Source organism: Corvus moneduloides, chromosome 6 (genome assembly GCF_009650955.1).
Source record: "Corvus moneduloides isolate bCorMon1 chromosome 6, bCorMon1.pri, whole genome shotgun sequence".
NCBI lineage: Eukaryota > Metazoa > Chordata > Aves > Passeriformes > Corvidae > Corvus > Corvus moneduloides.
The window spans coordinates 41207080-41222123 of record NC_045481.1 but is presented as its reverse complement, the minus strand read 5'-3'; the positions used below and the strand labels follow the sequence as shown (position 1 = coordinate 41222123).

The window sequence follows — 15044 nt, the reverse complement described above, 5'->3', positions numbered from 1 at the left end:
CTGGTCCCAGGGGGTCCACAGAATCTCTGTTCCCCCCACAGCAGTCTACCATAAATATGCATTCCAACACTATAGCAAACAAAAGCAAAACATATCAATGGTGCCCTTTGTGACACTGGAAAAAACTTTCCCGATCCTGATTAGGTCGTGAGGTTAAGCCTGAGCATGAGTACTGTACCCATTAAGCAACTTTCTGAAATGCTTCAGTAAGATTCAGCACCAGCCCAGGCCCTGCGCTCTTCCTCTCACCACTGGTTCAGTTTCTGGTCTGTTCCTACCTAGTAGTAGCCAACATGTATCAAGGGGAGAGGGAAAACAACTCTATTGTCACATTTTTTAATTGTTCAGGTGAAGCAAAAGATTAATACATGATAAAAATGCAAATTTTAGTGGAGTACTTCTCTTTTTTTTTTTGTAGCAAGGGCTTATTACATAGGCTTTAATATTTATCTTTGATATTACTTCTCTTTTTTACAAAATTTGGCTTTATGCAGTAAATAATAGCATGCTATTCCAGATGTTTACCAAGAAGAAATGAATAACCCTTGTTGATGTCTATCAATGATTTTTAATGTATATTTATTTTCAGTCCTGTTTTGTTGTAGTGTGACTACCACATAGTATTATCACAACCAGCAGTTAATACTCACCTTCCCCATTTCATCAGATAGCCATACAGCCATGTGCAGTTTGAGCCACTAAGGATGAGGTATTTTTATATAGCCCAAGCTAAGACAGTTATTTTTAAGATGTGGAGGAAAAAAGCAGCACCATGTCCTAAATGGAATTTTTCCAGTAGATGTGGAAAAAAACCTCATGACTGCCGGTCCTTCAGCTTTTATCCTCAGAGAAGTCAGTAAGATATATTTGTATTCAAGCAATGCTGGCAGTAATGTCTGTGGTTAAAGTTGTCCAATGTTGAGAACTGTGTGTATGGGGGTATGTGTATTATGTTTGTGCTTATATAAAACAGAGCTATATAGCTTACAGGAAACTGAGCAAAACATGCCTTCATCAAAAGGGCAAGTTCTTCCTGGTATAGAGCTTAAGCTCTGAAATTGAGGTATGTGCTGATTTTTGACAGCTATAATATGGTGGTAACCTTACCTAGAGTTTTTTTTCTTCCTTCAAAAAGCTGTCCTTTCATGTGTGTGATTGGCACTGAGCTTGCTTTGTGTTTAGCTTCTCTAATCAAGGGAATTTAAGCTTCTATTCTCCCAGCATTAGTACAGCAGTCATGGGAAATCTCAGACAAGCCAGATCTTATTGCAGCAGTTGACACAAATAAAAGCAGTTGTGCTTTTATTTATTTATTTTTGATGCTGGATGCTGATTAAAAGTTTCCAAGCATCCTTTAGCTATGTTATAAAGCCAACCAGCAGAGAGCAGGGCAGCTGCCGATGAAGGGAGATGCTGGTGGACACAGGACAAGATCACAGTGGGAAGCATCAGTGTGTGTAACTCAGAAAGCTGGGAAAGGTGTAAACAGATCCCCAATTTATCTATAGAGTGGGCTCTCCAAACACTGTTTTATTGGCCAGTGGCTCCTGCTTTACTAACCTCTAACCTCTGCAGTACTCAGAGGTGCTGCCCACCAGCCAGCCTTGTCTTTGAACCTCCCTTGGCTCCTGCCACCTCAAAGACTTGCAGTCAGATTCCTGTGTTTTGCTTGGGACCTCACCTCTCAGCAGGATGCCTGCAGCAGGGAAAACTGATCTACCCTGAGAACATAGACATATTTGAAGGCAATACCCCTAGGACTAGAAACCTATTGCTTTCGGTTTCAGGAGCTGTCCATCACTTGTCAAGAAATGTGGATAAAACATCCTCCCACCCCCCAACTTCTGGTCATGCAATAGTTGAATGTTCCCTGCAATTACATACACATATTTGTTTTCTGTTGTTTTCCAGACTGCTGTTGAATCAGTGATAACACAATTCTAGCTCACTGTAGGTCTGGTTTTATGTTAAAGGAGTGTGTGGAGGACAGACACCATGATAAAGATGATACAGGTTCAAGTATTTTTGACTTCTTCCCAGGTTAGGTGTGCCTGCCACTTCCTTTATGGTAATAGCCTGGTGAAATTGGAGTAATTAGGGAGCCACAAAAACTCCTGGAAACTGGAGGGAAGAGAGTGGGCTATTTTTTGTGTTTTCACATCATTATCAATGACTATGTAGATATAATGATTTATCTGGAACCTAGAGTAGTATCTGTATTTCTCTTTTTCAGCTGTGTTATTTCTATGGTGTCAACACATGCCATCTGCCTGTAAATAGGAAGACACAACTGAAAGCTCTTTGGGAGCAAGGGGAATTCAGAAAATGGTAGTAATTTTTTATATCACATGTTTTTAAAGCTGTAAATGCTACGTGAAACTTCAGGGTTTTGTTTGGCTGGAGGTTTTTTTATGGTTTTGTTGCTTTTTCCTCTCATCCTGCTGCTTTTTTTTTCTGGCTCTGTCTCCATACTTTGCAACAGTATTTCCAGCCAAAGCTGAGAATAGGGTGGTTCCTTGCTGCTCATAGTGCTGGTATCTGTTTGTTGGCTCCATAACTAGAATGTATTTTGACCATGGATTTGTAGGGTGCCAGGACAGTAAGTTAGGTTTCCTGGCTGGTGCAATGTTGCCTTCTGCAACAGAGTTGCTAAGTTGACATACTCATTAATCAAAGAAGCAAGTTCGAGGTGCAGAAATATATGGAGGGAGGGGATAGCACCAGTGCTAAGTGATATTTTTATCTATTCAAGTCTTGTGTTCTTGCTATTCTTAGAATTAAGTTGCTATCACTAGGACAAGGAATAGCGGAAATCCATATTTTAAGGGTAAAGGTAATGCCGGATTTCAAAACTGTATAAAAAGTTGCCACTTCGTGGGAGAGAATGAGAACTCTTTTATTGAAAAGACCTTCTTTTGTGTCATATATTTAAGCAGAATAAGGCTCTTCATAACAGAAGATGAAAACCTTAGAAAGACCAAAGCAAAAAAAACCTTCAAAACCCACCACCCCTAAAACAAATCAAAAAATCCCTCAAACTCCCAATATTATGTGGGAGTGTGGAAGCAAGAGTGAAAATGTTAACTTTAACAGATATGCTTCTAAGAACCATTCTCATATATGCACAGTATGTATTGTACATATGGATTGCTACAATTGGTGTGATTCTTTTCAAAGCACCAAGGAGGAGAATTTGAGGAAGGCTGCAGTGCAAGAAGCTTAATTTTAATATCTGAGCTTGCACTAACATTTTCTTTTAACTATTCTAAGAGTCAGCAAGTAGTCTCCAGCAATAAAACTGAGAGTGACTAGAAGTGAGTTACTCCCAAGTGGCTGGTGTCTGAAGGGTAAGATTAGCATTTTGAACTCTGACCTCTGTCCCCGTATGAATTGGCAGCTTCAAAAAGAAAAAGGAAAAAAAGAAATTTGGATAATGGAAAGATTCAGTTTTCACACTCTGTTGTATCTGAAGGAGGCAAATGTGCTTGTTTCATAGCTGAAATTACTGCAGCAGAGAGTATTGAGCCAAAGGATTAAAGCCACTTACTGCTTCACTTTTGAAGAGATTGTTTTGGAAGCTGAATTACAATAACCAGCACCATGAAAAGTCTGTCTAGAATCTCTTTCTTAAAATATTTGACTGTAATGATACAAATTATTGTTTTGTTTGCTCATACTGCTGAAGTATCTTGTAATTAAGGAATATTCCTCTACAGGCCACTCATATAATCTGTATAAATGAAATCGATGAATTGAGTATTTTCAGGGCTTTACTTGAGAGTCATGCATAACTCAGGAACAAGAGTTGAAAGATGGAATGAAAGTTCAGAAATAATATTAAGATAATTACATTATTGTCAGATTACTATTACATTATTATTGTCAGGTTACATTAGAAGCAAACCTTAGTTAACTGGAAACAACAGTATGTGCCCTGCATTGTTCTACTGCTCATTCCTGTTTTTTCCCTTGCAGAGGAACTTCTGGTTTAAAGTTCAGATAACCCTGATGCTAAATTATGGATTAGTGTTTATCTGAAGTGATCAGGGGCCTCCAAAACTTCAATTACTTGCTTACCTCCATTTTTTTAGCTGTAGAGGTGACATGCTGATGTTCTGAGCACTCTTTATATACTGCCTGCACTACTGCTTTTCTTGGATAGGCCTGCAGTGAGAACCACATGCAACACAGACAGTTTAGGTTGAATTTGAAAGATGCTTTTAGTCTGATATTCTAGAAAACATAAAAATCAGACAACTTTACAGTTTTAGGCAAGTTAGCATGATTTTACCAGTATTTAATTGATTTAATGGATTAGCTTTTAAAATTCCTGCATAGTCCATATATGGGGACGAGAAACTAATTTTTACTTTCAGACTGCAATTTCTAAAGAGTTTACCTCCAGTTTCAGGTAATTGTACTGGCACCCCAAAAGTGAGACAGCTTTTCAGAGCACAGCTCTCTAACTCTTATTGTTATGGCTGAAACACGTGAATTATTTTTGAAAAATGTAGCGTAGCCTACATTTGTGTAGATTTGTGTAGCCTAGATTTGCATTTCAAATCTTCACACCTCCCTGGGAAAAATGAGACAACTTCAGGTCACTATTGAAAACAGAACTTTAAGGGGAAGAAGGACCATGACCTACAGCTAGTCACTTATTTTATCCTCTCATGCTCCCTTACCAAGAGAAGAACAGATTTATCAGAAGGTATTTTAAGGTAGTAGAGCTCTAAATTTCTGCCTGAATAGCCCTATTTTTTCCTGCACTGATTACAGCGAGAATGAGCCAGCCAGCTCTAGGTGTGTTGAATATGATTGAGTGATATTGCCAAGGTTCCTAAACTAATCAAACATTTTTTTTTAATCTCAAACTCTCACAGTTTTCTAGAAACAACAAAATACTGCTGAATTCTTAATAGTATGAGGTCTTCTTCTTTCTTATAAGCCTGTGTAAAAGACCCAAAGATATCACTGGTTTTAGCTGGCCCAGCTGGTATCATCTTTGCTGGAGAACTGCATACTAAAAGAGTATGTAGTAGTATGATCAGCAAGGAAGCTGTTGGTACAGGGAACCAGATACAGGAACAGTAAAACAGTACAGAAAGAGGGTGCAGATTACAATTTATAAGCAGAAAAATGTGGGAACTTGGGGCTGTAGGGTCCTCAGTCTGAACCCAAAATTTGTTTTGGGAAACTTTTTATAAAATGCATATTGCTCCAAAAGAGAAACTTACACTCTCTTCAGTCCCATTTTGCAGGAGAGGTCAGTAGGGCTCTTGAGAACTCAGGTTTGCTATCTGACTATTCTATAACATCAGCTACATTCATATGCATTTTTAGTATAGGGCAAACATACAAAAATTCAATTTCTCTTGAACCTCAGTAGCCCATTTAATCCTCCTGCCCAATGCAGATAGTTTGGGGGGAGGGGAGGTTGCCTGGGACCAATCTGAGTAGTTGACTCGTGCTGTCTCTCATACCTTAGAAAACGTTTGCTTTGTTACAGTATGACATAGGACTTCAGCAGGTCTTTGTGGATGCTCTTCTGTATCCAGAGCTGTCAGGTGCACAGCTGAGCTGTAGATATTTACTGTAATATTTTTTGTATCCCTGTTGAAGGTACACATTTTAGCAAAGGGTTACTGCAGTCAGGTACTTCAGTTGCTTAGCTAAGTGTTTCACTAGTTTAAAGTTTCTATTTACAAATAAAAGGAGAAGATAAAGTTATTGGGTTTTTTTTTCTATTCGTCTGTCCATCCCAAAATTTGAAAGGTTTAGAATGTTTAAGTCTCACAGCATCTCTTTGAGGTCAATATTACACATACTGCTGAGAGGCTGAAGCAGAAACAAGAAATCAAATAAATGCCAAACTTTTATCTGTAAATAAGTAAGAGAACCAGGATTAAAAGGAAGATCACCAAGTTTCCAGGCCAGTGCTGTTGCAGCAGGTAGGCCACACTCTTTTGCTTAGATAGACTTCTCTAATCCAGCTGGGAGTAAAAACCAGGAACACCAAGAGTCATTAAGAAGGGAAAGTATTTAAGTAGAGTCACCATAGGTGGTGTGAAAATGGTTGTATTTCAAGGCCTTGTAAACCCTTTCAAGGCATTTTGGGAACACTGAACTGCTGCAGTGGGGCAGAATCTCACAGCATCATGGCGCCTGACCTAAAAGTTGAGAAAAGTGGTGGTTTATGGGCAGTTAAATTTTACTACTCTTTTGTGAATTTTGTTTTTTTCCCCTCTTGCTGCTTTTACCAACTCCCACCAAATCATGGGCTGTGAAAAGACAGGAGGCTAGAAAGTTCCTTTCATGGACTGTTTTCCCCTGGATCTAAATGTTACAGAAGGTAGTCCTTTCCTTGCCTTATACCCAGTGGGTTTTTTTTTTCACAAACCAATCAAAAGATTTACATTGATCTGTCTTGCACTCTACACCAGAGCACCATTAGTGGCATTAACACTAGAACTGATAAACATTATATTAATGCATTCTGTAACCTGATGCTATGTTGGCTTGTAAAGAGCTTATAAAGAGATGCTGGGCCCCCAAGTGTGTTTATTTCTAAGGAAAAAAGCACCTTACCTAAATAAATCTTACTTTCTATGAGTAGGCTGCCCTGGTGCTGCATGCTGCTGCCTGTTGTCTGGTATTAAATAAGTGCAAATGCTCCCTTCCCAAGCTCTTGCCTGTGCTGGTATGTGCTGAATACTGTCTGTTTAGTTTCTTCATAGTCTGACTGAACTAAATCCTGGAACTGAAAACAAGTGGAATTGAACTTTGGGGCTGGATGCTTCCTTACTTGGTTTAAGGAACATCTGTCCTACAGATACTGCTTATCTTTCTCAAGGTGTGCATGTGTATTTGTAGAGATAAATTAATAATGCTACATTATATTAAGAAATTTTGGCCTTTACGGAATGTGATAGGTTTTTATGGCTCATCTAATGAGGATGCAGCAGTTGAAAGTGGGGCAGGAGGAAGGAAGGAAGAAAGGGCAACAATTTACAACTACTTACTGGCATGCCTGTGTTTGTGAACTTGATCTGCAGAACTCACTGCTTGGCGAGAGGAGAGAATTTGGTCTCCAATTCCTTCAGTCTTTGGCTTCCATAATGAAGTTGTCATGGCTTTGTTAAATTTACTGCAGAAATTGAATTCAGATGAATTAATTTCATGGGCAATCTATTGTGTAATGAGAGTTTCCAGTCACTTCCAACCCATTGGGCAACCCAATAACATAATGTATTTCTCATTGTCAATCAAGTCATACAGTACACTAGATTTGATTCTTCAAAACGTCGGTAAAATTGTTATAGAAAGTAATGCTTTTCTATCTTTCATTTTGGATCTATCCTAGATTTTCTCTTTATCCAGAAATTTAGAAGAGAAATTACTATTCTTTCTGCTTTCAATTCCTTGTAAGCCATACAGGTTAATGTACATTGCTCTGTGTTGTCTTGGCAGTTACATGAAGTAGATGTTTGATCTCTGTTTACCACCTAGGTTGCCCATGGCCTAAGCAATATTTAGGTGTGTACAAAGCTAGCATTCTCTACAAGTCTGTGTCCACATAGTGTGCTTCCTTAGAAAAATCTGGAAACCTCATCAAGCAGGCTTCTAGAGTACAAGAAGCTAATTTCAGTTCAAGTTTAAAGGAGAAGCCTGACTTTATCATAGTTGTAGTCTGTGTGTAATGAATGCTATGTGAAAGCTAAGGTCTGGACTTATGTATTGTTTATTTCAAGATCCTGAAAGGCATTCAGGTAGCTCTAATTAGTGTATTACAATTACCATACCTTATAAACATTGCTTAGTATATTGAAGTTACTCTTGAGTTTTCTGGATTCATAGATATGGAAAAGAGAAACAGAGAGCTCAGTAAAGCTAGGTAAGAATAATAACAAAGTTGGCGTAGGAGTCTGTAACAGAAACCTTTTTCTTTTGTTGTTGTTACTCTCTCCTGTACCACAAATTTGTTCATGGGATTTTTATCCCCTTTATTTCTTACATTCCAACATAAGCTTTTCAACCTCACCACGAAGAGTAGAAAATACATTTCAGATGGAATCAACATACATCTTCCCAATAGAAAACTTTCCCAAAATATTTAGTAACTCAGCATGTGGAGCAGCAGACACTAGCAAGCCATGTTAATCAGTTCTGCTTTATAAAAGCAAACAAGGTGGGGAGGAAGTAATGAGACCCTGAAACATCTGTTTGGGGACTTCAAATCCCCTTAGAAGGTTTTGAGTTCTGCCTTAAAGAAACACAACTCCAAAAATATTACAACTAACTGTGGGAACATTTTATGGCTCTTTGCAAAAAATTAATTACATAAATATTAGTCTATAAAACATAAATTCCCTCTGCCCTCTTCTCCAGATTTGCTTCTGGTATAAAGGTGTGATCTTGCCTGACACTGCAAACATTCTTTAAGCAAAGAGAAGCTGGATCAGATCCATCCTAGTTTTGCTGAAGGAAGAAAACCATCTTTGATTTTTATGATGCTAGATAATACTAGATATTACAGTATTAATAAAGAACCTTAGAACATTATAGGAATGCTGTCATTTAATAACAATGGAATACATAATCTTGTATTTCACACTATTGGTAGTTACTTAATTGCTTATAAAGTTATTGTTAAAAGGTTACATTAAATAGTTTCTCCTTCCTACTTAGTGTTGCTTACAGCAATTGTTCTAAAATAAAATTTGGAATCTGTGTTCTTACTTCTGTTTATTTAGCATACTTGAACAGAGAAGTTAGCTGTTCTGGTCCGTTCTAATTCTTAATCTGCTTCTGGTTTTCTTTTTAGATAGGTTGCTGCTGAGTTCTGGATAATACATTTTTCTTAAGGAATGGGGCATGGGGAAAGAAATACTAATGCTTTTGCTTAGCATGTGGAATTTCCTTTATTTAGTATATTTTTATTTATTCTTACCTGTTTATGTAATTCTTCTGCTTTTACACTTGAATGTGGTAGTATTTTTGTTTCATGTTCTTGGTAACCAGCCTGTTATCCAGCTGTTAAGTCCTACCAGGAAGAGAAATAAGAGAGGGAAGTGATTCTATTCTAAACTGATGTTGCTTTGTACTCCCTCTGGATGACAAGCTCCAGAACAGTGTCATTTTGGGCATACCCATCAGTGCAAAAATATTTGGTTCCTTCAAATATTCTCATTCTGTTTACTCACTTGCAAAATAATGCTGCTGCTTCTTTTTATTGGCTGTGAGTCCTTTTAGGGGGTGGAGTTGAGTTTGAAGCCTTCAGGCTTTATGGAAATACTCTATCTACAATAAACATGCCTCCTAATTTAATTTCCACCTGACATGTAGACTGCATGGAACAGATTGTGCATGGCAAGCCAAAATTGATTGTTAAGCACTGGATCTGTGCAATGTGAAAGTGAATTTTATTCTCTTTACAGGCAAGGTGGTTCTGGGAAGCATATTTTCGATCGATGAAAGCAATTGCTCTTGCTACCCTTCAGATTATCAATGATAGAATTTACCCATATGCTGCCATTTCTTATGAAGAATGGAATGATCCCCCAGCTGTGGTAAGTTGATTTGTTTGATTTACTCATAAAACAAATTGTGGATTTGGTTTTGGTTTTTTCCTCGTATAAAAGGTATGCACTATGAAACTTGGTAGTAATTCTGTGTATGTGAGTTTGTGTGTGTATGTGTTGTGCTGGTAACTTGCACAGATGAAGCTAATATATTTTATGACAATTGGCAAAATAACTAGCAGTTCATTTTATGTCCTGGCACTAAGATGAGAACTTTTAAATTTGCTATTGCACATGTTAAATTGCTTCCTTGGTTATTTATTTATTTATTTATTTATCCTTGATGCATACGCGTACACACACACACACACTTTATTTCTATTGAATTCAGGGAGAGTTTGGAGCACTGCAAGTATTTGGGCACAGTCTGTATGACTGCAGAGAAAATAGTGGAAATGCTGAAGATCTCAAACAATCTGCAAGGATCTTTCATATAATTCTGTTGAAATAGCTAATTATTCCTATGCCTATAATTTTCTCCATGTTATTTCTTAACAATTTATCTTATACAGAAACTGATGATCAAAGTTTTGCTGATTTTTTTTTGGGGGGGGGTTTGGTTTAATTTAAAGTTTCACGGGTTGAACTCACTTCTGTTAAGAAAAAATGGTGCAGTATTAATTAACCTCCTGCACCAAGCAGCTGGTTCTGATTTTTGACTATATAAAACTCTGTAGATGATTTTCACTCATAATCAGTTAATTTTCTCTGTGTCAAAATATAAAAAATAGTGTTGTTTTACTAATAAAACCAAACTTGTTAACTGTCTTGCTTTATGATAGTTTAGAGAAAGAAAGCTGGGTAGGAGTACTCAGGAGCAGAGTGTGTTTTACTTTGAACTCTTCCGGCCGATGGAGTGTGAACAATTGCTGAGGAAGAGTTAGAAGCTCATTGCTGTGCTTCAGAAGTTGTGTTTCCATTGCCTAGCCAAAGGCATTAATAATCTCCTTTTGTCATTTCTTGGAGAGGAAATGTGGCCCTGGTCAGTATTTAAGGAAGAAATTAATCTGCACAAGTGTGTACTCCACAAGAAGGGAATCAGAACATCTTAACACCTTCACAATTATGCTAGCAGAACCAAGCACCTTTAAACACAGTGAAATGAAGAAAATTCTTAAGGATTACTCAGTCTTTAAAGGGAACCTAAAAACATTTCCTGGATTCTCTCCTATACTTTTTTTTTTTTTTAATAAATGCACTAGTCAGAGTTCCAGAGTTGTCTGCTGGTTGGGCAGGAATAATCTGCTTGAGCCTGAGTATGTGTCTCATCTAACTCCTGCCTAATATCCACTCACTGCACTGTTACAATTTCTAGTAAGCCTGGATGAAACATTATAGTTGAAAGGACTTACATATGTACATTTGAGGTAGCAGAAAATGGCAACTGTATCCTCTAACTTTGATAGGAAGGCAAAATAACTAATGTCCTATATGTTTCTCTAAATAAACTCCATGGCTGAAGCTTTTAAAGAAAATGATTTCAGGTCAGCCTCAGGGCCAGGATATAGCTAACTTAAAATAAGCACCTGTGAGTTAACATTAATACTGCAGTGAAAAGTGTTAGCAACTGGGTGTCAAAAATTCTTATGTTGCTGGCCAGAACTAACCTCCAGAACTTGCCATGTGTGTTCTGCCTTCAAACTCAGCCGCCTCAATACCCAGTTCCTTTAGCTCTGCTTGTTTTTCCATGTGATGTTGTGGTCAGTAGGGATTAAGTACTCTTCTGTATGCTTTTGTTCCTATTACGTGGTTTCAATAGGAACACAAAGGTGCAGAAAGAGTATGTAGAAGCTGTAGGCACATTAACAAGAGGTGCAGAGGTGCAATCACTGTTTTAAGGGCTTACTGAAATTAGCCAGAAATTTCTTTAATCAGTACAAGACTGTTTAATAGAGCTCAGATTCCTGGGCTCTGAATAGTGAGGTTTTGAAAAAGAGAGCACAGATTTGCCTATAGAATATCCATACAGGAAAATGCCAGCTTTAAAAGGTTTATGAACTTAGTTGCTATGACAAATTCACCTTTCTAACAGAAAGAAAAGCTTGCTGTGCAAAATCATTATGCAGAGAAGGATACTTAGAAAGAACCCTTGGCCATGGTTGCTTACCTGCCTGCCTCCTTTGTTTAAGGTGGGGGTTTTTTTGTGTTGCTTATAGGGGTTCATTTTACTTAGTATGCCACTAGGATCCTGAGAAATAACAGAAAAAGTTTGGTAAAATGTCCTGGTTACTAGTATTGTACTGCTCAATTGTTACAACTGCTTCAGGTGTTAGATAAAGCAGTATAACCATTATTTCTACTTTGACAATTAGAATGGCTCATAACTCTCCAAGGTGCACATTACACTTTGTATTTTGTTGAGTTATTGTAGTCTCAAGCGTTTGCTCCCAGAATTAGATTCATCATCTGATTTCAGTCTGTTTTCTCTGGTTTTGTATAGTTCTGCCATTTAGTATTTTGGTTATAGTATAATAGAATAGATTCTATTTTGAGTTAGCAAACACTTAGCAGATGGCAGCAGTAAGTATCCTAGATAAGAGATTTTTAGAGGTCTCAAATAGTCAATTAAGTTAGTTTGTAACAGCAGCACATATGAGGAAAAAGCTGAGAAAGCTGCATCTTTCACAAAAGGCTGCCCCAAGTTTGCAAAGTAGGACTGGTAGGCTTCTCTTTGCTTTTCTTTGAGCTTGGATACTTCAAACTAGGAATTTAGACGTATCTGCAAGCATAATAATGGTTACATTGTTTTTACTGCAAAATTTCATTGATTTTTGTATCTGAGGGGATGGCTTTTACCTTGTACAGTCAGCATGAAAATGATACTTGCTTAAAATTAGAGAGGCATACTCATGGCTAGATCTGCACATGGATAAGCTTTATTCCTGTTCCTGATTCCTGGAGATATTTCTCAAGTCTCAACACAAAGAAACATCAGCCCATCCTGTGTAGAGTTTGTAGTTTCCCAAACACTTTAAACTGCTGTAGTAGGTACTGCTGCCCAAAGAAGCAGTCCTGCACTCTTCTACAGTTGGATTACAGTTTCCTCTTTCATGTGCAACCTTCTTTTTGGTTTTTCTGTTTCACTTGCCGTGAATTAGCCAAAATAATGTTCCTCATATAAAACTTACCAGGCAAAAGAAAAAAAGAAAAAGAGAGTGGGGGTGTGTGCAAGAGAGGGACTGGGTGGCTTGAAGGCTGCTTTTCTTGGCATTAGTTTGCCTTATATTGGCTCAAAATAATAGTAAGAGTGTTGCCTGAGTATCTTCACCACAGTGTCGATCCAGCAGTGGTACAGGAGGGTGTTTTTCCAGTAGGGAGTATAAGGTATGCAGAAGATAAATGCATATACAGTTAATTCCATACTTAGTATATCGCACAGGGGAAGTGATCCAAGCAGTTTTATGTGCTTTTATGGGCTGACTGAAGACTGTTGGCCTTTCTCAAGCAAAAAAAAGTTATAAAGTGGATTATTTTTCTACTTGTTCACTGTCCTGTCGAGGAAATGGAAGACTAGTAGCATATAGTATGTTATGGAATAATATTTTGAATAAAAATGCACTATGAGATATTTCCTTCTTTTAATGAAGAGGAGCAAATGATACTTTTGGGGACTGAAATTCATTGCTGGACCACTTGAGTCCTTTATGTCTCAGACAGTCTTTTGTTGCAAGCATGGGAGTTTAATCTCTTTTGTATTTTTTGGCCCAGTCATTATCCATTAGGCAGAGGCAATCGGTTATGTCCGAGTAAGCCAGAAAATGAGTGATTCTACAGTGCGCATTTTGATGGTTACCAGTTTGGGCTGGATTAGAAATAATTACTTGGGCTTGAGATGTGATCTGTTACCTCCAATTAAGTACTTTGTTATGCTCTAATAGACGTAAATTACTTCCTCACTTATGCTTCATTGTAGATTGTTTAAATTCTCCTCTTTGCCTTATACCTCACTAACATATATGGGTTTCTGAAAAATGAGTAAGACAGAGTTTTTTCAGAATTCTTCAGCTGCTTTTGTTGAAATTCTTTCAAGCCTGTTTATAATGTAGACCTATGAAACATTAGATGGCTTTTTTTGTCAGGGGCTGCTTTTGAGCTCTGACCTTGGATGATACAGACCAGAGTTTAATAATCACTTGAGAATATCAGTATGCGAACAATAAACATACCAGATTTCATTTCTTCCAGTGAGGCAGAAAACAGCACCATCATTTGGTGTAAACTAAAATAGCAGAATTATCTTAGTGCCCAAAATGCCATTCATTTAGCAAAGCCTAAGTAGGATGTTCGTTTACAGAATACTTTGTGGGTCCTGCCAATTACTAGGCACTTGACACTTGTTAAAAAATTAAACTATTCTTAACCTCTTTGACTAGTATTTTATAGTCCTCAGTCTACAGATAATGCTACTGTTAAAACTGTGCTTCCCTCCTAGTACCATTTTTCATCTCCAAAGCATTAAGCAAATATTAGCATACACTTTATCTATGAGATATATATATGTAAATGAGAACAAGCTAGCACTTTTCTGGGCAGTGCATATCTGGTATTTTTTCCATTGAACAATATTAGGTATCTGTTCCTGCTGTAGTTTCCAGCTACTTGTGTGATAGTTTCAGTCAGCTGGATGAAATCTTGCTTTGTTTATTATGTTAGAAGATAGGTATTCTTTTTTATATTAAATAAATTTCAGTTCATCGATTCTTTTTGGTGTTGCTGTTATGTACAGGTTGAATATCCCACATGTATTCAGCTGTAAATATTGGTATTTTTGTGTGTGTGTGAAACATGATTTAACAGTTGGTTCTTTAATTTACCTGCCCAGAGGTTAGGATACTTTTCTTACACAGTGGATTATTCTACAGTAGATAGAAGTTCCTGTCTGTCCTGTGGCTAATTATTTTCATGAGGAGGGTTTATGATCTTCATTAAAACATGAAATGATGGCCGCTGCAACTTGGTTTGTGTTTCTGTTGAGTGTAAGCACTTTGGTTGGCTCAGGACAAGTAGGGACGGTTAATTCCTTTGGTTTTGCCCTGTGACCACTTGAGGATGGGAAGCATGATGAAATACTTTCTCAAAGTATTGAATAGAAACTTACCATAAATAATTGGAGAAAAATAGAATAAATCAAGGCTTTTTTTTGGTCTGGTAATTCGTAATTGAAACCACATTGAGGTTAGATTGATTTTAAGAACAACCCAGCTGAAAAAGCCTAAACCACAGTGGCAGGGGATATATCTCTGTTTTGCTTAGATGTATAGAAGAACTGCTTATCTACTAAGTTCAACACACTGCTGTCCTTACCTCTGTACTTTTAAAAGACAGTGAATTATTGTTCAGACTGTGTAGTTTCACTAATACGTAGTTAACAACAAGCAGGCTAGGTGTTGAAAATAAAATGGTGTCTTAGGGTGAAAAAGGAAAGGACAGGGAGGAAAGCTCACTGTCTTGTTCATGGGAGCA

The 15044-nt window shown here is 37.5% G+C and overlaps 1 protein-coding gene across 3 annotated transcripts in view; it reads left to right on the top strand.

Moving 5' to 3' along the window:
- EXT2 (exostosin glycosyltransferase 2) overlaps positions 1-15044 on the top strand; it is a 73409-nt gene that overhangs the window by 23608 nt on the left and 34757 nt on the right. For all 3 annotated transcript variants that reach the window (XM_032111664.1, XM_032111662.1, XM_032111663.1), the window contains one exon: positions 9438-9569. In XM_032111664.1, coding sequence (XP_031967555.1) covers positions 9438-9569 — 132 coding nt within the window. The remainder of the gene's footprint in view (positions 1-9437; positions 9570-15044) is intronic.